At 39.2% G+C, this 22,285-nt stretch overlaps 1 protein-coding gene across 2 annotated transcripts; it reads left to right on the top strand.

Moving 5' to 3' along the window:
- The first annotated feature begins 19,935 nt into the window (after window positions 1–19,935).
- Tceal2 (transcription elongation factor A like 2) lies at window positions 19,936–21,833 on the top strand. 2 transcript variants are annotated; one of them, XM_070040035.1, is made up of 3 exons: window positions 19,936–20,041; window positions 20,622–20,693; window positions 21,060–21,833. In XM_070040035.1, the coding sequence occupies exon 3, from the start codon at window positions 21,074–21,076 to the stop codon at window positions 21,806–21,808; it is 735 nt and encodes a 244-aa protein (XP_069896136.1). In that variant the 5' UTR covers window positions 19,936–20,041; window positions 20,622–20,693; window positions 21,060–21,073; the 3' UTR covers window positions 21,809–21,833. The 2 variants fall into 2 exon arrangements, with proteins under 2 accessions (XP_069896136.1, XP_069896137.1); XM_070040036.1 differs by lacking the exon at window positions 19,936–20,041 and adding an exon at window positions 20,460–20,508.
- The last annotated feature ends 452 nt before the right edge of the window (window positions 21,834–22,285 follow it).

Below are 22,285 nucleotides of genomic sequence, written 5' to 3'. Positions count from 1 at the left end.
TTATCTCAAATACCAACTTTGATTGGTCAGTAGTAGCTCCTTAACCCCCTCATCTCTCTCATTCCTGTGTCCGTCTCTGTCTCTGTCTCTGTCTCTGTCTCTCTGTCTCTCTTTCTCCTGCAACTCCCCTTGGGGCAAAGATTCTGAGGTCAATGCACAATGCTCAAGATTTTTCCCCCAGTTTTAATCCTGTTCTCTTTAGACATGTCACTTTATTTTCTTTCTCTGTTTTTTATTCCCTTCTCCTTTCTTTCCCCTTTCTTTTGATAGGGTCTTGTATGATCCAGGCTGACCTTGAACTCTTGACCTTCCTGCCTTAGTCTTCTCCGTTCTGGAACCACAGGCACATACCATTATGCCAGGTTTCTTTCTGTTTTTCAATTTAACCCTGAAATTATTCATTTAATGAAATCTGAATATTTGCTGGCAATTGAATAGATAAACTCAAGTGTGCTACAAGCAATATATACAGAGAGCCTCTCTCCTTTTTGGCAATGCTGCAGATTACTCCTGCCTCTTCTTGTCTCTTGGCTGAAGTGACAAATTCAAGTTTTCATTCAGTGTCACTGCTTGAGTGACTCTGTCCAGAATACTAGTACCTAATCCAGAGATATGACCAACATGATTCCAGTGACCTCTGCCAAGATTCCACATATCTGAGAAGGGACTATGAATGTGAGAAGCTTCAAGAATCCTCCTTGTTTGTACCCCTTGCCCTTTATCTACCACAATGCTGTAGAGTCTATACATTATTCTCTCAAGAAATAGGACTAAAGGCCTCACTGGGCTGGGTCATCCAGGCCCACAAGTTACCCACTATTGGAGGAGGACAGATTGATCTGGGACACATCCTGCACCTGAACCTGCATTCACCATGTGCAGATCTCAGGGATAAACAGTAGAACTTGGAAAGACTAAGCCCATTCTTGCAAGCATCTGTTTGACATTGGTGATCAAAACCTCTAGATATTCTGGGCTATTTCCTCCATAGTCAGGGTGCCAAGTACCACAGGGAGCAAGTCGAGCCTCTCAACAGGCACTTCACTCAGTTTAGCCTCTAAGGCTTCCTCTAGGCTAGAGTAACCTCCAGAACTGAGTTCAATCCCCAACACTCTGACACATGCCATATTTATGTATATGTATATACGTATACATGTGTACATATGTATGCATGCCACATGTATGTGTGTACATCCATGGCAGCCATTCCCAGGAGTATGGAAAACTAAACTGTGATTTGTTCACACACAATTTATTCATTTTATTAGCCACCCAAAATAACATGAATTGGTCAAAGCAAAAAAGCAACTCACAGAAGACCACATAATTTTTTTAGCAAGTTAAAAAAATCAGTATAATAAAATAATATGTTGTTATGGATGAAGGGTTAACTCCACTTTTGAGGTAGTGACCATTTGTTACTTGTTTAAACTGAAAGGTTAAACCTAAGATAAGCAAATCCTGTGAGCAAACCTAGACCACCAATTATCTCAGCCAGCAGAGCAACACGTGGTGGTAATCCAAACACCTGGTTGTTTGCCTTTATAAGCCCTGCAAATCTTAAGCTCCAGGCTCTCCTCCTAGGCTCCACTGTGTCGGAGTGCATTTCAGAACATCTGACTCTCGGTGGTCTTCTTGGTGGGGGTCCTGCGACTTGGGCACTACAATGGATAGATAGAGAGCTGTTTTTAAAAATGGTAGGAAACAAAATTCAGGATGGCAGACACATGAGAATAAAAGAGAAGTTGCAACATATTTCAGTGTTTTAGTTAAGTTGTGTGGTAGGTTCACAAGTGCTTGTTTTGTAGTTATGCACCATAATTAGGTAATTATACTTACTTATGAATATTACACATGGACAACTATGTATAAAAGTAAATTAAGTTCATTTATATCATCCTATTTTTTACATAAAATGAACTGCTGAAATCTTAAAACATGCCACTGTCAATTTGGGCAAGGGCATGCACTCCTATAACCTATACTTTCACCAAGGTAGAGAACACTGCCATCTTCAGGAAAGACTTCCATAATACATTTTGCACTTCTGCCACTCCTAACCCCAGAGAAAACCAGAGATATCATTCCTATCATCAAAAGTTCATTTTAGATCATACAGCATTTTTGTGCAGGTGTATGGCTACTCTTACTCAGAATAATGCTTTTGACATTTGTCCACTATTTTGAAATACATTAATAACAGAGTTCATTTTCTTTCTTTCTCTCTTTCTTTCTCTCTTTCTTTCTCTCTTTCTTTCTCTCTTTCTTTCTCTCTTTCTTTCTCTCTTTCTTTCTCTCTTTCTTTCTCTCTTTCTTTCTCTCTTTCTTTCTCTCTTTCTTTCTCTCTTTCTTTCTCTCTTTCTTTCTCTCTTTCTTTCTTCCTTTCTGTCAGAACTGGTGCTTGAACTTGTATTGACACCTGATCTACAGTTCAACAATAGGAAGGTGATTAGGAGCTGACTATGAGGGTTCAGCCATGATAGATGAGATTAGTGCTTATGAAAGGACTTAAATGGTCCTTGACTTCCCATTCTTCTAATTTGTGAGGATGCAGCAAGAAGGACCTTACCAGTCACTGTTGGCCAGTGTCTTGATCTTAGACTTCACAGCTTCTAGAACTGTAGAAAATAAAATGTGTTCTTCCTAAATTACCCACTCTATGGTACATTAGCAGAAAATATAACAGGCTGAGAGATACTGTCCCCTGAACTATTCCCAATATCAATCTATGAAGTGATCCCAGAAGATATTATAGAGTGTGTCAATTACATAGGCACTGCTCTTTAAGAAGCTGGTGAAGTGAAGCTTGGAGAAAAACGCATGTTTAATTACAGTCCCTAAGCAAGTATAAAGTGAATCTCAGTAAGCTCCTAGAAGACAGACATAATTGAAATTAAACCTGGTTCATCACAGAGTAAATGCATGCTTACAAAAATGTCATGCTATGAGTGTGGATAATAGAAATGCCAGGCATCCTGTATAACACCTAATTGGTTTTTCGGTTTGTTAGACAATTCATTGGAAGTAAATCACCAAAAAGAAATTACTTTCCCCACAAGGCAAAGTGAGAATATAATGAGTGAGAGGGACTACCCAAGAGGCCCAGTTTTTTCTCACTTCACCTAAAACACTGAAGTCACCACAATGAATTGGTGAAAGGCGTGGGGGCAGGGAAAATGGGGCATGGGACTACTACTCTCTAGAATCTATCAAGAAGATCACTTCTGAGCTCTTTAAGATGCCTCACCTGCAAATCCATCTTCCAGCTGGACTACAAACATTCCAAACACATGCTCCTTAGCACTTTTGCCCTGCAAGTGCCCCCTTGTGGACAATGAATGCAAATGTCTCAAACAGCTGTTTCTGCTCAGAGATTGGAAGAAGGTACATAAACTTGAACATTTAAGGGCATTGTCTAAGGGAAAACAAATGGGATGATCTCAGAAACCCAGACTTTCTTTGCAGGATCAAGTGAAGGAATTAACAAGTGAAAATACAACCTTGAGAACGGGAGAAAACATTTCATCCTTCAAGATTCTACCACCTCCTCGCATGCCTGAGGCCCTGGGTTCAATTCCTCAGCACCACATAAGCAAAAAGAAAAAAAGCCAGAAGTGGCACTGTGGCTCAAGTGGTAGAGCACTAGCCTTGAGCTGAAGAGTGAAGGGACAATGCCCAGGCCCAGAGTTCAGGCCCCACGATTGGACCCCCCCCCAAAAAAAAAACTTAACAGAAAATGAAGAGAAAAACAATATTCCAATTTTTTAAGAAAAAAAGACTACAGTAGAAAGTTAACCAAACAAAGAAATGGAAATAGCCAACAGGTTCCCAAGAAGATTGTTAATATCATTAACTACCAGATACTTCAAATTAAAACCGTACTAAGATGTAGCCTCATATCTGCTAGAATAGCTATTATCAAAATATAAAAAAGTGATATGTTGGCAAAGATGTAGAAGAAAAGGAAACATTACAAATTATGGGTGTGAACATAAATTAATGTAGCCATTATGCTAAACATTATAGAAATTTTTAAACATGATAGAATAGAGCCACTATATGATCTAACAATTCTACTCTTGGGCATATATCCGAAGGAAATACAATCTCTGTTTTGAAGACAATCTGCACTCATGTATTCAACAGTATTATTCACAATTGCTAAGATGTGAAATAAACCTCATTGGTCATCAACAGTTATGTGGTTAGAGAAAATGTAATAAATATATGTACATAAACACAGATATACAAGAGGATATTATTCAGCCTAAAAATCATGGTAATCTACTATTTATAGCAATATACGTTAAACTGGAGGACAACATTTTAAGTGAAGTCAACTTGATACACAAATACAAACAATTTTACTTGGATAAGGAGTAAAAAGAAGTTGAACTCATAAAAGCAGAATCATAGCTTCTAGTTCCCTAATACCAATAGCTGAATAGCTGCATGAATGCTACACTAAACTCTGGAGTGTACAGACTTGGAAAAGATGTCAGCCACACTGTACAGATAATAATGTATGTCAGACAATTCTAAGTAACAATGTAAAAACTTATTGTCATAATCAGAGGGTGGAATTCTAGTCATGGGTTAAACGTAAACTTAACAGAAACAATTGGAAATGATTTATTATCATGAGCTTAGCAATGATTAATTCAGTCTCCAACGTATAAAAACTAGGTACTTTTACACAGCATTATTAAAATGTTACTAATAGTGTTAATGTAAAGTTATAATATAAAATACACGTTTTATGATTTTTGCCTTTTTAAGTTGGTACTGTGGTTTAAACTTCTACCAATAGTTTAAATCTTCTACCAATGAGCCATGTCTCTAGTCTAGCTTTTATGTTTTTCAATTACTACTTTCAGGATTCTATTATACAGGAATGCTTATGAGGTACAGCAGTGTTGATAATAGGAAGTACAGTGATGGAATTAAATCCTCATCACTGAAATCAATTTTAAGGTATCCATATCATGAAACATTATTTTTTGTGGAAACTGAAATTTTGTCATAAAATATATAAATACATTTACATAGAAATAAAGAAATCTAGTCATAGAAAATTTCATAGCCATATAGTGTGATTGAACACAGATTATTAAGTTCAGAAATGACAAAGTCATTTTTGTTATATTTGTCTCTATCCAGAAATGTCAGAATTAAAAAAAAATCTTTACTTCTAAGCACATAGAGCTTATAGAGTTTTCTCTTCAATGTAGAAAATAAGAGCACTTTTGTGCCTGTAGATCATCAATGTTCTTTTAGTCTGAGAATGTCTCTTTTTCTATGCAGACTTTCTAAAGCTCTGGAAAGAGGGTTCAGATTATAGACCTCCCCCTCCTCTATTTATGCTCATGGTGTTCAAGCTGCAGGTCCATGTTCTGAAATGACATAGCACCAAAGAATCACATTTTTCAAACTACATGTGCATAAGGAGAAAATTGAATACTGTGGGGATATGGGTGCAGGGCAGTGATAAATGCTTGCCCAACATATGCAAGACCCTGAGTTCAAATCCTGATACTACAAAAAGAAAAAACATGATACCTGCCTTAAAATCCACTTTATGATCCTATATGCAGAATGTGATTCTTCTGAATAAATTAATGGATGTAAAAGAAGACTGTATGGTCAACTTCTCATTACTGTAACAAATTTCTGAGATAATCAACTTATAGAGAGGAAATGTTTATTTTGACTTGTAGTTTTGGAGTTTGATTCTGTTTCTTTGGGCCTATGACAAGACAGCCTATCTTGGTGGAAGTACATGGCAGAGTTATCCCACTCATCTCAAGACTAGGGGTCATATATGGAAGACAGCGGAAGACAGGATCCCACAAATCCCTTCAAGGGCACCCTCCCACACACAATGACTTAACGGCCTACCACAAAGCACCAGCTGTCAAAGGTTCTATTATCTTCCAATAGCACTGCTCTGGGGGTCAGCATGTAAACTTTGGGCTTTGGGAAGACATTTGAGACTCAAAGTACATCAAAGACTAAACACATGACCTAAGACATCATATGGTGAAAATGTCAGATTAAGTCTAGTGTACTGTGACAGTTATCACCAGGCAGTAAAGAAAGGAGGTGGGAAGACAGAGGTGCTGGTTCAGAGACTATGCAGTGTGCAGCGTGTCCTGGAGGGAGAGGAGGTGACTAAGAGCAGAAGGAGATGACTCAGAAGCCTGTTGAGTGATGGGGAAATAGAGGGTGAATACCCTGATCTCCGGAAGGTCCCCTTTTGTGACTATGGACATTCAATCTATTCTGAGGAGGAAAAAGATAAATCAGTGAATTCTTTGTAGATTTAGAATCAGCAGTAAACGTAACTTCTTTAATATACATTCGAATCTGCCAAAAGAGTTGTTACAGCAAACAAACCATTCCAAGGCATTTTTTAAAATGTATCAACAAAAATGAAAAATGTTGCGATGACACCTAGTGGCCAGAACCAGGATTGCACCTCTAAGAATCGGCAGAGACGTTAGTTGCTTGGATCTTCAATTAATGATATTAGCCAGAATTTTATCGAATTTTTCACCTATTACCACTAGTAACTCTGGGTCATTCATTTGCTGAGATAGTTAATCTAAAATTGGAAGCTTTGGCCCTGTATGAAATGAAACTAAAGCTGCACTTGTGAGTGTGTAATGTGGAGTGACAGAGCTAGAAGAAGCAAAGGAACACACAAACATATACTATCAAAGCAATTATTTTCATCTACTTTGTTTCAAAGTAAATAGTGATATGAAGATTACTTTTGTTAGCCTGCTCCCAAATATTTTCTGGGCTCAAGTTTTTATGAAATTTTTTTTTATTGTTTATAAAATTTCAAATAGAGATGAAGTATATTCTAAATTCTATCTTTCACCAGCACTGTCCCCTTAGTCAAAAACATCTATTGCCTTTAGAGAAGTTGTGAAACTGTGGATCAGGTGTGAACATATATACCCAGATCATCATATGCTTTCAAAAGCAGAATCACCTTAGCCATCTTCTATTGTAACTCTTCTATTCCTTTTAATATTCTTAGATATTCTTAATATTCTTATTTCTGCATCATATTTCCTCTTGTGTTTGCTGCATACTTTAGAGTGTCTATGTTTGTGTATATTTTGTTTGAATAACTTGCTGAAATGTCATCCACATCATTTGTGTGTTTCACAAATCATGACTACAAATCTCCATTTGTGTGTTTCACAAATCATGAATACAAATCTGTAGAATGAGTTTGCCAATGTTTTTTCTCTGCTTTCCACAAAACTATGTATTTTCAGTCTGTTGGAACATTTGTTTTGATTTTGTTGTGTTTTGTGTGTGTGTGTGTGTGTGTGTGTGTGTGTGTGTGTGTGTGTGTGTGTGTATGTGCCTGTCCTGGGGCTTGAACTCAGGGCCTGAGTGCTGTCCCTTAGCTTTTTGTGCAAGGCTAACACTCTACCACTTCAGCCAGAGTTCTGCTTCTGGCTTTTTCTAGTGGGTAATTGGAGATTAAAGTTTCATACTTTCCTGTCCAGGCTGGTTTTGATCTGCAATCCTCATATTTTTTTCATAACATTAACATTTATTGATTTATATGAATACTGTATTGAAAGCCCAAGCATTCAGTATACACACAGAAATTATACAATTATATACCTCTTCACAAAGGCAGTAAACACATTACATTCTACAAAATCTACTTTACAGAAATTTAATCCACCATAATGGGTATGACATTTTGATGGGAATTAAATATTTTTGAACATGCTTCTTCGACAGCCAGTGTTTTTTAGATCAACACAAAGCACAATGATTACTCCTCATATTTTTGTAAGGTAAAGTATCAGAGAATTCAGAGAAACTACATTTTGAAGGATGGAATCTTGGAATCTTTATTACACAGCAGTCTGCAGACAGTCCACTGTAACAAAGGCCGGCAGTCTACAAGTACACTTAACAAAGCTAGGAAACAGGCCAGAGAGGAAAGAAAGAACAAAAACTCTATCAACAAACCAATTCAGCTGAGCAGAATTGGGACACCATAGCAGGACAGGAACATGGAGACACGTGGCACTGAGTAATGGCGCCTATGCTCCTGGGCCTAAATAGGGTCAGGGCAGGTCAGGATCACAGGAAATTACTAGTCTCAGGCACTGGACTGACAGGTTCAGTAACATGTCAGCCAAGTGCACGCCCTTGCCTCCAGGGGTCCAGGTATGCCCATCACCTGAGTGGGGGTGTCCTTCACCTTCCCCTACCATGAAGACAAGATGCCAGACATTAAATGGACATATTCAGGTAACAGCAGAACTTTTCCATCTAGGGAAGATAGGCCTTAACTTTCCATATAAGGTATGCTTATAGGCTACTCAGGCTGGTGATTCAAGCCATTTAGGGAGTCAATCAATGCAGAATCAGAGCATTCTCTATACGCAAAGCTTTCCTACGGTTATGACATCTGCATTACTCTGAAGCAGAGCCCTCCTAGCTCACCTTGAGCTAGGTATCTGCATTCAGTGAATGGTCTCTCTCACTGCTAGGCTTTTAAGCACTGGGTGGTAAAATCCCTCCACCCAACAAGAGGCACCGGTATGGCTGCAAGAAATTAGACTCAGCCTCCTTACTTCAATATCTCAGCCTCCTTAGTAGCTTAGATTACAGGCATGATTCACTATTACCCAACATGGAATGTGTTTTTAACTATCTAAAACACTGTGACAGAAAAACTATGTAGATTATCACTCCCCAGAGAACTTTTAGGGAGATTAGACTATTTAGAACCCAGGCAGGATGAAGACTATTTGTAAAACTTTACAATTATTCCAGGGTTAGCTTTTAGTTAGGAGACAACAAAGTTGCTTTTCTGGTTTTCTTGCAACCTTTCTAAAATGTGTATCTTCATTTGAATAATTGCACTTAAAATATTTCAATAGACTAGGCCACATACTGGTGGCTAGTACCAAGTACTGGTACTAGCTTCTTAGAAGGCTTAGATCTGAAGATCTTGGTTCAAAGCCAACCTGGGCAAGAAAGTCTGTGAGAGTCTCATCTTCAATTAACCACCAAAAAATCGTGTTCCAGAAGTGGAACATGGCTCAAATGGTAGAGTGCTAGCCTAGAGCAAAAATGTTCAAGGAGAGTGCCTAGACCCTGAGTTGAAGTCCCAGGACACTCTCTCTCTCTCTCTCTCTCTCTCTCTCTCTCTCTCTCTCTCTCTCTCTCTCTCTCTCTCTCTCTCTCTCTCTCTCTCTCTCTTTCTCTCTCTCTCTCTCTCTCTCTCTCTCTCTCTCTCTTTCTCCCCTCTCTCTTTCTCTCTCTTACACACACACACACACACACACATACAAGTTTAATAGCACACACACAATTTTAATAGATGCATTTCTCTTCCCTCTTTCTTGCCTGTCTCAAAGGCAAGATCTGAAATTCTTTCTGACCTCACTCATATCCACATCAAGGATCAATCACCACATGTGGCCTTATACTTAGGTAGTCTGGCACAAAGAGTAGGATTTCCAATTTCTATCATTTTCATTATTCATAGAGACTGATGAAGATCTATGGGGCCATAAGAGGGGAGTGTAATGTAACCATGTTCAGGCTCTGGAAGCCCATTCTAAACTAGAGGCTGCTTGGAATCCTCTAGGGAGAGCAAGAGATGAAACCTCCTTTCCATCCAATTTAGACTCTGTGAGCCTGAACACATTCCTTCCAGAGCTGTCCAAATGAGTAACTGAGAAAACCTGTCTGGATTCTATGCCATACACAACAATGGCCCTTTCAATTTTGGGTCACAGCAGTAAAACCTGGCTGAGGTTTGGACTGTTGCCAACAGTATTTCCCTGCATAGACCCTGCCTGACACCTACTAGCCTCTCACTGTGTGATTATGAATGAATTAAGGCAATTACTCAGCACAGTTTCTTCTTGAGCACTCACATCCTTGGATGTATGGTCTGAATATTGCTGTCCCATAGCTGCTGGGTGTTATGTGGTCTCAAATCAAACATCAGCATCTTTTAGGAACTGTCCATCTTTTTCACCTTTCTACCAGATCAGGTTACTTTAAGGAATCCAAATGCAACCTCATCTTCCATTTTGGGCACTGAATTTGGGTATCTCTGCTGATGCCCATTAAGAAGTGGCTCTTAAAAACACAAAGAAAATATCCAGAATGTAGAGATCTCACTGATTATATAAGATAAAGGGCTTAGCAGGTGTGATTTTTTTACTCCATTAAAAAGGTGGTTTACAATGGTCCTTTGAAAGCCCAACTCAGAGAGATTCCCTTTGACTCTGAATACCCTTTGAAAAATTACTGAATTCAACTAGATGGGATATCCTTTAAATTGTTCTTTCAGATTATTTGTCACAGCAACGAAAAGCTAACATAGTCATATTTAGTCAGGCAACAAGAATGTGTTATAATGAAACCAATGAGAGATGATTTATTGTCTATCACAATAGCAACCCACCATTCTTATTATCTCTAATGTGTGAAAAAAGAGGTGTTTTCACATTGACTTGTTAGAAATGCAAATTAATAACATAATTTTGAATGTAATGTGTTAATATAAAGGTTAATATATTGCATGACATATTGCATGAATTTGAAAGTTTCAGAAACTTACAGCAAACACCAAGATACCTGTATACATATATATGAACATACATATTACATATATATGTCATACTCTATCAAATACACTGCTGTTTGAAAGTGGTGCTGAGGCTTTTGTCTGAAGTCCTAGGTACTCAGGAGATTGAATTCTGGAGGATTTATCCATTTTTCCTTTCAAAGATTTCAGTTATTGATGGTTCACTCGGGATTAAAAATATTGGTATAGTGCAGTGAGTAAGTTATTTTGAGAGACCACATTTATATGTTTTATTAAAGTTTATTATATTTTCCTATTTTATTATTATTTTTTGTTAATTTTTTACTGTACCTAATTTGTAAACTTTATCATATATGTGTATAGAAATAAAAACACACACAAATTGGTACTATTCACTTTTTCAGGCTGTGTCTAGGATTCTTGAAACATATCCCCTAAGAATAAAGGAGGCTAGTGTACTATCTTAAAACCCAACTTATAAACTTATGTACAGGTTGATTTTAATTCTACCAAAAAGACTAGTACATGTAAAAGAATACTGTAAAATCATATACACATATCAGGAGGATGAGATCTGAGGATCGTGGTTCAAAGCCAGCCCAGTCAAGAAAGTCCATGAGACTCTTATTTCCAATAAACTACTTAGAAAAAGCCAGAAGTGGTACTGTGGCTCAAGTGGTAGAGCACTAGTCTTGAGCACAGAGAGACTCAAGGACAGTTCCCAAGCCCTGGTTCAAGCCCTGAAATTGGCAAAAATAATCATATACACAGGGACATCCACAAAACTGAGTTGCTATGCTGCACCCCTGGTAGTCACAAGGAAGGGAAGGGCTATAGGGAGTGATTGGCAAGGATGGGTCTGGGCAGCTCTACCATGGTGTGCTGGAGGGAGAGGACAGAGGGAGATGAGAGAAGGTTCAAGAAGCCTGTACAGAGTGAAGTGATGGAGAGTGAATGTTCTGTTCTGTTCTTCAGGTGAGACCTCTCTATAGTGTGCAACCTCAATCAACATTGAGGAAGGAAAGACATAAATCAGTGTCAGGTACAATTAGGGTAAGGACAAAATGGAACTACTTTAGTACACACATGGATTTTCAAGTATAATTGTCTTAGTAAAGTAACTGTTTTATGACATTCAATACTCTGGAAAATATAGTCCTTTTAATTAAGAAAAGAAATAGGAGTGGTGTTACTTCATGTCCAGATGTAAGATAGCAGCACTGAGAGTCAGCAAGGGACTCAGCAAAGAGAGGTGGGCCATGAACAGGCTTAATGGTATCAGGTAAAGTGTTTTGGAAATGTTCACTTTCTGTGAGCAATTCCTCCATGTCTATAATTTTATTTATAGCTGAATCTGACATTCAAAGTCTACTCCAGTTTTAACTAAAGATAAAGTTGCAGTTTTTGAGTGTGACTGTGGAGGTCAGAAAGCTTCAGGAGACAGAAACACAAGATAACAAACATAAAGTCAGTTCTATTTTGTAAACTGTTTATTTCCACATTAAAATTTTAAAGCTGTTTCTGGACTGCTTAAGTGTTAATATATTTATAGAAAAGTTGCACTTGTCCAAGAGACATAAGTGTAAGGTCCTCAGACCATGAGGTTCAGTCATATCACATTATTTGGCCATCTGCTGTCCCCACAGAGACAAAAGTCCAAGAGTTACTAGCATTTCTTTTATACATGATTGTCAAGTCTTTCATTAGCTAGTAACTAAATATTTATTGCACTTAAAATCCATATTCTAAACAATTGTGATCCAGTTCAATGGTAGGGTACTTGCCTAGCATGTAAATTCAATCCTTCCCGTAGATAGCTATATAGATAGTTAGTTAGTTGGATAGATAGATAGATAGATAGATAGATAGATAGATAGATAGATAGATAGATAGATAGATAGATAGATAGATAGATCCCTGATAGCTAGGCAGCAGCGACTCACACTGTAATCGTAGCTACTCAGGAGGCTGAGATCTGAGAATCTCGGTTCAAAGCCAGCCTGGGAAGGTAAGTCTGTGAAACTCTTACCTAAAAAAAAACCTTGCTCAGTAAAAACCAAAAATGGCACTGTATCTCAAGTGGTAGAGCATTAGCCTTGAGCACAGTTTCAAGAACAGCTCACAGGTCCTTGGTTCAAGCCCCAGGACTGGCAAAAAAAAAGTCAATGATGTTTTAGGATAAGATTCCCACACCCCAAATAACACAAATAAAATAGATTATATTATAGAAAAGAAACTTCTGTAACATAAAAGAAATAATTGATGATGATGTGAAGCAACCTACAGAATGAGAGAAAGCATTTCCAAACTATTCAAAATTCAGGATATATAAAGATCTTAACAACCCACCAACGAAGTCCCCAATACCAATTCAGAATGAAAATAAAATCTAAATAGATATTTCAAAAAAGAAGATATACAAATGGTTAACAAGGATATGAAGTAATCCTCACTAGCCAGCAGGAAAATGCAAATCTAAATTATGTTATTTTATTCAAAATGGCTATTATTTGAATTTTTATTTTATTTTGTTGTACGGGTGATGTACAGAGGGGTTACAGTTACATACGCAAGGTAATGAGTACATTTCTTGTCAAAAATTTTTACCCCATCCATCATTTTCTCCCACTTTCCTTCCCTGCAACTCCCTTCCCCCCAGGTTCTAAAGTTCATTTCCAAAATAGTGTCTTGTGATTACTGCTGCTACATTGGTTCACCCTTTGTCCTTTGTCTCACCATTTTGTTATTCCCCTTCCCTTCCCCAAATCAGATAAATGTATATACAAGACACAGAGTACCAAAATAAAAAAAACAGTGACAGGGTATAAAAGAAGGGGATAAAAAAATGAAAGAAAAAATAAATAACTTCACACAGTACATTAAAAAACAAAAAACAAACTCCTAGGAGTTCATTTAGATTAGCATCAATTTTTTTATTTTTATTTTTATTTTTTTATTGTGAAAATACTGTACAGAGGGGTTACAATTACATGGGCAAGATAATGAGCACATTTCTTTTTTTTTTTAATTTTATTTTATTTTATTTGAGAACATACTGTACAGAGGGGTTACAATTACATGGGCAGGATAATGCATACATTTCTTACCAAGCATTGCAGCCTCCTCCTTTGTTTACCCTTCACCTCCCTTCCCAGCCTCTCCCCTCCCCCCCACCCAATCATACCCCCCTCCCCCCCCCACACCGACATTGTAAAGCTGGTTTTGACATGACATTTTGTACTTCTCATTGTTGCAACAGGTCATTTCTTATCAAGCATTGTAGCCTCCTCCTTTGTTTCCCCTTCCCATCCCTCCCCATCCTCCCCCAGCCCCCCCTAATCCTCCCCGCTACCCCCACCCCCCGCACCAAAGTTGTAAAGTTCATTTTTCGACTTAATGACTTGTACATATCATTGTTGCAATGGGTCCACCTGTATCCCTATTTAAACGATTTGTTTTTCCCCTTCCCCTCCACAAATTATACCAACATCAAAAATAGTAAAAGCAGGGGTTATATTGTGGGGGAGGGACATACAAAGCAACAAAGAAATCATTTTATAAATGTGTTAGAAACAATCCCATGAAAGAAAAAAAAACATTTGAATCCATATCTTAGGGTTCATTTCCCTAACATCACCTTATCTGACCTTTTCTGCTTGACAAAGACATATACCAGATATTGCAAATATAAGGGAAACCATGGGACCTATGTTTCTTTGGGCCTGGCTTATTTCACTTAATATAATTTTTTCCAAGTCTTTCCATTTCCTAACAAATGGAGTAATGTCATTCTTTCTGATGGAAGCATAGAATTCCATTGTGTATATATACCACATTTTCTTGATCCATTCATCTACTGAGGGGCATCTGGGTTGGTTCCATATCTTAGCTATAGTAAATAGTGCTGCAATAAACATAGTCATGCTGGTAGCTTTAGTGTGGTCTTGTTTGTAATCATTTGGGTAAATGGCCAAAAGTGGGATTGTGGGTCATAGGGGAGTTCTATGTGGAGTCTTTTGAGGAATCTCCATACTGCTTTCCAAAGTGGTTGAACAAGTTTACACTGCCACCAACAATGCAGTAAGGTTCCCTTCTGTCCACATCCCCTCCAGCATCTGTTGTTTTTAGAGTTCTTGATTTTAGCCATTCTAACTGGAGTGAGGTGGTATCTCAATGTCGTTTTGATTTGCATTTCTTTTATGGCTAGGGAGGTTAAGCATTTCTTCATGTGTCTATTGGCCATTCTTCTTTCCTCTTCAGAGAAGTTTCTCTTTTTTTTTTTTTTTTGAGTCGGTCGTGGGGCTTGAACTCTGGGCCTGGGCGCTGTCCCTCAGCTCTTCAGCTCAAGGCCAGCGCTCTACCACTTGAGCTACAGTGCCACTTCCAGAAGTTTCTCTTTAAGTCTTTAGTCCACTTATTTATTGGGCAGTTGTTTCTTTGAAATTTGTTGTTGAGGGATTTAATTTTTTGAGTTCCAGGTATATTTTAGATATGAGACTCTTGTCCGTTGTATGGCTAGTGAAGATCTTCTTCCAATCAGTAGGCTTTCTATTGATCTTGCTAGCTATGTCCTCTGCCATGCAGAAGTTCTGCAACTTCATGCAATCCCATTTGTCCAACCTTTCTCTGATTTGTTGTGTTTCTGGATCTCTATTAAGAAAATTTCGGCCTGTGCCAAGGAGACCTAGGGTTTCTCCTAATCCATCCTGTAATATTTTCAGAGTGTCTGCTTTGACTCCTAGGTCTTTGATCCATTTGGAGTTGATTCTGGTGCAGGGTGATATATAAGGATCTAGCTTTAGTTTTCTACATGTAGTTAACCAATTTTGCCAGCACCATTTACTGAAGAGGCTGTCTTTCTTCCGTTCTCTCTTTTTAGCTCCCTTATCGAAGATTAGATGGCTATAGGTCTGTAGGTTCATTTCTGGGTTTTCAATTCTATTCCATTGGTCCTGAGGTCTGTTCTTGTGCCAGTACCAAGCAGTTTTGATTACTATGGCTTTATAGTAGAGTTTGAAATTTGATATTGATATTCCTCCAGCACTGTTCTTTCTGTTGAGGATCGTTTTTGCTATTCGGGGTCTTTTATTGTTCCATATGAATTTTTGGATTGCCTCTTCTATTTCCTTGAAAAATGAGGTTGGAATTTTGATAGATATCGCATTGAATTTGTAGATAGCCTTGGGAAGTATTGCCATTGTGACGATGTTGATCTTTCCAATCCAGGAGCATGGGAATGTTTTTTTTTTTTGCCACTTTCTAAGTTCTGTTTTGATTTCCTTTTTCAAGTTTTTAAAGTTTTCATCATAGAGGTCCTTCACTTCTTTGGTTAATTCCTAGGTATTTTATTTTTTTGTGGGGCTATTACGAATGGAGTTGCTTTCCTAATTTCAGCCATACTTTTCTCATTGTTGGCATACAGAAAAGCCATTGATTTTTGAGGGTTAATTTTATACCCTGCTACTTTGCCAAAGTTTTGAATCAGCTTGAGTAATTTGGGAGTGGAGTCTATGGGATTCTTTAAATACAAGATCATGTCATCTGCAAAGAGGGAGAGTTTTACTTCTTTTTTCCCTATTTGGATCCCCTTTATGTTTGCATCTTGTCTTATTAGATTAGCATCAATTTATATGGTCATATATGCATAGCTTTTGAGCTATTGTGATCCTCTACTAGGACTATCCTTGATATATACTAATTATTACAAATGAGGGAAACCATGGAACCTCTACTAGGGCTATCCTTTACATATACTAATTATTACAAATGAGGGAAACCATGGAACGTATGTTTCTTTGGGTATGGCTTACTTAATATGATTTTTTCCAAGTCTTCCTATTTCCTTATGAATGGGGTGACATCATTCTTTCTGATGGAAGCATAAAATTCCGTTGTGTATATATACCACATTTTCTTGATCCATTCATCTACTGAGTGGGCTTCTGGGTTGGTTCCATATCTTAGCTATGGTAAATAATTATGTAATGAACATAGTCGTGCTGGTAGCTTTAGTATGGCTTTGTTTGTGATCCTTTGGGTAAATGCCCAGAAGTGGGATTGCTGGTTCATAGGGAAGCTCTATGTGTAATCTTTTGAGGAATCTCCATACTGCTTTCCAGAGTTGTTGAAGCAGTTTACATTCCCACCTACAGTGTAATAGTGTTCCCTTTTGGCCACATCCCCACCAGGATCTTTTATTGTTTTCTTGATGATGTCCAATCTACCTGGGGTGAAGTAGAATCTCAATGTGGTTTTGGTTTGCATTTCTTTCTTTCTTTTTTTTTTTTTTTGTCGGTCGTGGGGCTTGAACTCTGGGCCTGGGCGTTGTCCCTTAGCTCTTCAGCTCAAGGCGAGCGCTCTACCACTTGAGCTACAGCGCCACTTCCTGGTTTGCATTTCTTTTATGGCCTGAGATGTTGAGCATTTCTTCATGTGTCTATTGGCTATTCTTATTTCCTCTCCAGAGTAGTCTCTTTTTAATTCTTTAGTTCACTTATTAATGGGGTGGTTGTTCAAGGTTTTTTTTATTGGGGAATTTAATTTTTTGAGCTAAAGGTGTATTTTTGATATGCGGCCCTTGTCTGTTGTATGGCTAGTGAAGAACTTCTCCCAATCTGTGGGCTTTCTATTTATCTTGCTGGCTAGGTCCTTTCAAAATGGCTATTATTTTAACGTCCAAAAATAATAAATATTAATAAGGATGTAGAGAACAGGGATCCTTATACACTGCTAGTGGGAATGTAAATTAGCACTGCCATTATGAATATCAGTATAGAGTTTCCTCAAGAAGTTAAAAACAGAACTATTTTATAATCCACCAATCCCATTACTGCTTATATATAGAAAAGAAATGAAACCAGTATATGATAGAGACATCTGTAATCCATGTTTATGGCAGCACGATTCACATAGCCATGATATAAATTAAACCAAAGTATCCATAAGTAAATGAATAAAGAAAATGCTACATATGCATATTCATGTATATACACACATGTAATATACATATATGTACATACATGTATAAAAATATAATGGAATACTATTCAGCCATAAAGGAAAAGAAATACTCAACCACAAGGATAAGCCATAAGAATAATCATTTTTACTGATTTTGGCACTAAGACTAAGAACATGCCAGGTGCAAGTGCCTCATGCTTGTAATCCTAGATATTCAGAAGGCTGAGATCTGAGGATCATGGTCTGAAGCCAGCCTGGGCAGGAAAGTCTGTGAGACTCTTATCTCTGAATAACCCCAGAAAACTGGAAGAGGCACTGTGGCTTAAAGTGGTAAGAGTGCTAGCCTTGAGTGCAAAAGCTCAGGGACAGTGCCCATGCCCTGAGTTCAAGCACCATGACCAACAAATAAAGCAAACAAATAAAATAAACAAGACTGAGAACATGATTTTAAAAATGGGAAGATGACTGGAGGGAAGAAAGAAAAGGAAAAATAAAGAAGATAGTAATTGCAATCACTAATAAACTGCCTCCTTAATCATGGCAGAGCCCTAAAACTGACTTCCATCTCCAGTGGTTCTTACTCCAGAACTGTCATTGCAGCAAGGATTTAATTTGATTAGACGTGGTCTCATGACTCAAATGTTTTAGAATGTACCTGAAAGTATTTCAAAAACCTTCTGCATTATATGGAAGTTGGTCATTAAAAACTATCAATCTAATTTTCATATCAATGTTTTAAGTTTTTCAAATGCTCCTCACCAGGTGTGATGGTCATAGAGTATGTTGACACACACCATTTCCCTCAAGTAGAATGACATATTCTCTTCCTTTGTAAATCTGCATTTGGATTCCAGTGTTTTCAGCAATACTGTGCATGCACTAGCCATGGTGCTGAAACTATCTGTGATATTGTCTGTTGGTGAATTTTCATTCTCTGATAGAAATTTTGTTGTCACTTCACTTAGTTTCCAACATTGGGGGTCACCTCAATATATAAAAAAAGACATTCAGTTTGCCAATTCATTATTTCTTTTGTCTCCTATAGGAACATTATTAATTACTATACAATTTACTCTGCTTTTAGAGCATCTGAATTCTGTATGGCAAGATTTGTCATTTGTCAGTTCATCAAACTGGGATGTGAAATGAAGAATTTAGGCAAACTGTTTAGCAAAAGCCTGCTCATAGTCTGGAAGAGACACATCATGGTATCAATGCTTTTGGAATGGTATTTAAAAGCCACCACCAAAATCAAGTTATTTTTTATTTTTGTCCTCCTTCAGAAGTTTTATTTTACATTTATATCTACAATCTATTTTGAGTTACTCTTAGGAAAATATCAGGTTTGTATGTGGATTCCTTTCTTGTTTTGCATGTAGTTTCCTTTCTTGTTTTACATGTGAATATCCAGTTTTTCTATTTATACTTTGCTTTCTCCATTGTTGTGTAGGGTTTTTCATTTCTAACTTTTGGGTTGAGTAATGACTCCAAAAAAGAGATAAGGGATGAAAGGAGGAGTAGGAAAAGAAAAGGGAAAAGCCAAGGACAATAATAGCAGACTATTGTGATCCAAGGATAATGATGAAGTTGCATCTGAGGTAAAGGTTCAAGAATGTTTTACTATCTTCTCTGTGAACTTTCTGACATTCTTGCTTAGTGGGAAGAGGTCAAATGTTGGAGTGTAAATTGCAATAAGGAAGTTGGTGAGATCAGATTGTTGGGGTGGCCAGGTGTCAGTGGATCAAGCTTATTATTCTTGCTACTCAGGAGGCTGAGAATTGAGGATAGTTGCAGAGCCAGTAGGGGCAGACAAATCTCTTAGCTCTAATTAATCAGCAAAAAGCCGGAAAGTGAGCTGTGCCTCAAGTAGCAGAGCACCTTCCACGAGCAGATAAAGTCGAGGAAGAGCTCTAGGTCTGAGTTCAAACCCCAGTACAGACACAAAAACAAGAATGTGTGAACTGAAGAAAGATGAGGCTGAGGACAGAACCCTAGATTCCTTGGCGTCTCAACTTCCTGTCAGGCATCATGGCCAGGTTTTGCAGTCAGGCAGAGTTGATTTTGAATTTGATTGTGGGATTTAGAAGCTGAGGTTATCCTCTTTGATTGGTTGCCATACACTTGATGACAATGGATTCTGGGAAATGGGTCAGGTAAAGCACTTGGGGGCAGTCAGCCTTCTTCTTTCTTGGGGATGTCCCCCACAGCTGCTGGATCGGTCAAGGATGAGGGGCTTGAGGTACGCGGGCGAGAGGGAGGGGCAAGTTCCAGTGACGTGACGCTCACGTGACCCACTAAGGGCCAACCTGGGCACCAGCCTTTGCGCCTGCTTGCTTGCCAGCCCTACAGCGGAATCCCTCTGCCCAATGAAATCAGCTTCCAGAGCAGCCTAGGCAGCCGGCAAAAAGCAAGCAGCGAGCGGGCTTCTGCGAGCCCGCGGAGACGCAGGCCTGTCCTGAGTCCCCTCAGGTTAGTGTGGAGGTGGACGCTGCCAGCTGACCCAGGTCAGGGGTGGAGGTGGATGGCAGCTGGATGCAGGAGCAGCAGCTGCTGCAACCGGGTGGGGAAGGAATCAGCCAGACTGGTGAGGAGAGGGGCACTGAGCCGGCAGGGTAGCTGGGGAGGGGTGACAGGCGGGAAGGCGAACCCTGCGGAAGCTCAGCTGCCTTGCCCACCCCCACCCCTCCATCCATTTTAGAGTAGGCAATGGGGTGGGGGTGCGCCCCGCAGTGCGACGGTGAAAACGTAGACGCGTTCTGGAAACAACCCCCCTCCCCTCGCGCTCTGCGCCTGCCCAAGAAGACAAATTGATCCCAACCCAAAGGCAGTGGGGGCGGGGCAAGGCGCCTCTGGGGAGGGAGGGGACACAGATCCAGAGGTAGTTTGGAAAGCATCCTGGTTTGGAGCCCAGGGCCTGAGAAGAAATGGCGGCTGGGGTGCGCGGGTGGGGGCTGAGGATGGATGGAGGGGAGCAGAGGGAAAGCTCGGTGAGCAGGGTCCGGGTTCTGGAGAGGAACCTGGACCAAATGTCCCGTCTGTCTGTCTGCAGGTCTGCGCGTCTGCTGTTTCCAGCGCTGTGCAAGGCCTGAAAAGGAGGCACAACCTGTCCTGATCTCTGCAGGTCAGTGGAAGGTGGCAGCATGGACAGGGACTCCGGAGGGCTGAGAGTACGGAGGGCCTGGCCAGGGCAGGATGTGGGTTTCGCTGCTTGTCCCCGACCCCCACCTGTAATGCACACACCTAGCTGTACTGAGGGAGCAAGGAGAGGGCAGCAGGGCCAGACAGCCTGGGAATGGTTGGCTCATGTGGGGGAAAATGTGGGTTAGGGGCAGGTAGGAGGGCACTTGGAGAGTCAGGCCAGCTTAGTGGACCTCCACAAGGGCGAGATGCAAAGAAACGAAAGGAACCTAGTTCCAGTTTTGCAACCTCAGTCTTTCGTGTCTCTTTTTTTTTGTCTCCTCTTCCTTCCCCCACCCTCCCTGGACAGGAAAAGGACACGACATGGAAAAACTCTACAGCAAAAATGAAGGAATACCTTCCAACCAAGAAAAGATGAAAAATGAACAGCCACAGGGTGGGGGAAAACCACAAGTAGCATGCAATCTAAAAGACAAGGAAATGTTAGAAAATAAGAGAAAGGTAGAAGATAAGGATATACCAAAGGGTAAGAAAAAGCCAGAGATTGAAGGAAAAGGAAAAAAGAAAGAAAAGCCAAACAGTGAGGGAGATCTGAAAGAAGGAAAACTAGAGAGGGAGAGAAATCCAGAGATGAAAGGAAAATCAAAAGAGAAAGAAAAGCCAGAGCATGAGAAAGAGCTAAAAGAGAAAAAGCTAAAGAGGGAGGCAAAGCCAGACTGTTCAGGAAAGCCAGAGAGGGAGGCAGGGTCAAAAGAGAAGGGAAAGTCAGAGAGTGAAACTAGGGCTGCAGGAAAGCACCCAGCTGAGGATGACATACCCAGGAAAGCCAAAAGGAAAACCAACAAGGGGCTGGTTCAGTATCTCAAGGACTATAAAGAGGCCATACACGATATGAATCTCAGCAATGAGGATATGATAAGAGAATTTGACAATATGGCAAAGGTAAAGGATGACAGGAGGAAAATCAAACAGAAATTAGGGGGCTTGTTTTGGATGCAAAGAAATCTACAGGACCCCTTCTACCCAAGGGGCCCAAGGGAACTCAGGGGGGGTTGCAGGGCACCCAGAAGGGACATCGAAGGTATTGCTTATGTGTAGTGACTCCAGAAGGCATTTACCAAGCCCTGTGCTTTAACCTTATTCTAACACTTTGTTTTAGGCATCCTTTCTTTTTATTAGCAGACAGTTTACCTAAACACAGTGCTTACTCTTCCACTAGGGAATTTCCCTCTATGTAAACTGCATAGATGTTATAAGTCTGTAAAAAAATAAAGCAGCTTACAATATCATACATAGAATCAGACTATTTTTGTAAAAATAATATAGAGAAATAGAGAATACATCTATGCATAGGGAAAGTTGAAAACTTTGATCACTAAAATCTTAACAGTGGTTTTCTGAGTTTTTATATTATAGGCAATTTTATTTTTTTCAATGTGATTGTTAATTTTTTCCTAAGGAAAGCATTAATTTTCTTACAAAACCATTAAATATTACAAAATCCAAAGTGGTTCATTAATAGCAATGGAAAGAATAGTTTGATGAGTTTATGAAAACAGTGAGAACACTTTGAAT

Source organism: Dipodomys merriami, unplaced genomic scaffold (assembly GCF_024711535.1).
Source record: "Dipodomys merriami isolate MVZ:Mamm:240054 unplaced genomic scaffold, mDipMer1.0.p SCAF_3, whole genome shotgun sequence".
NCBI lineage: Eukaryota > Metazoa > Chordata > Mammalia > Rodentia > Heteromyidae > Dipodomys > Dipodomys merriami.
Note: the sequence above shows the minus strand (reverse complement) of the source record. Positions and strands in the feature narration are given on the sequence as shown.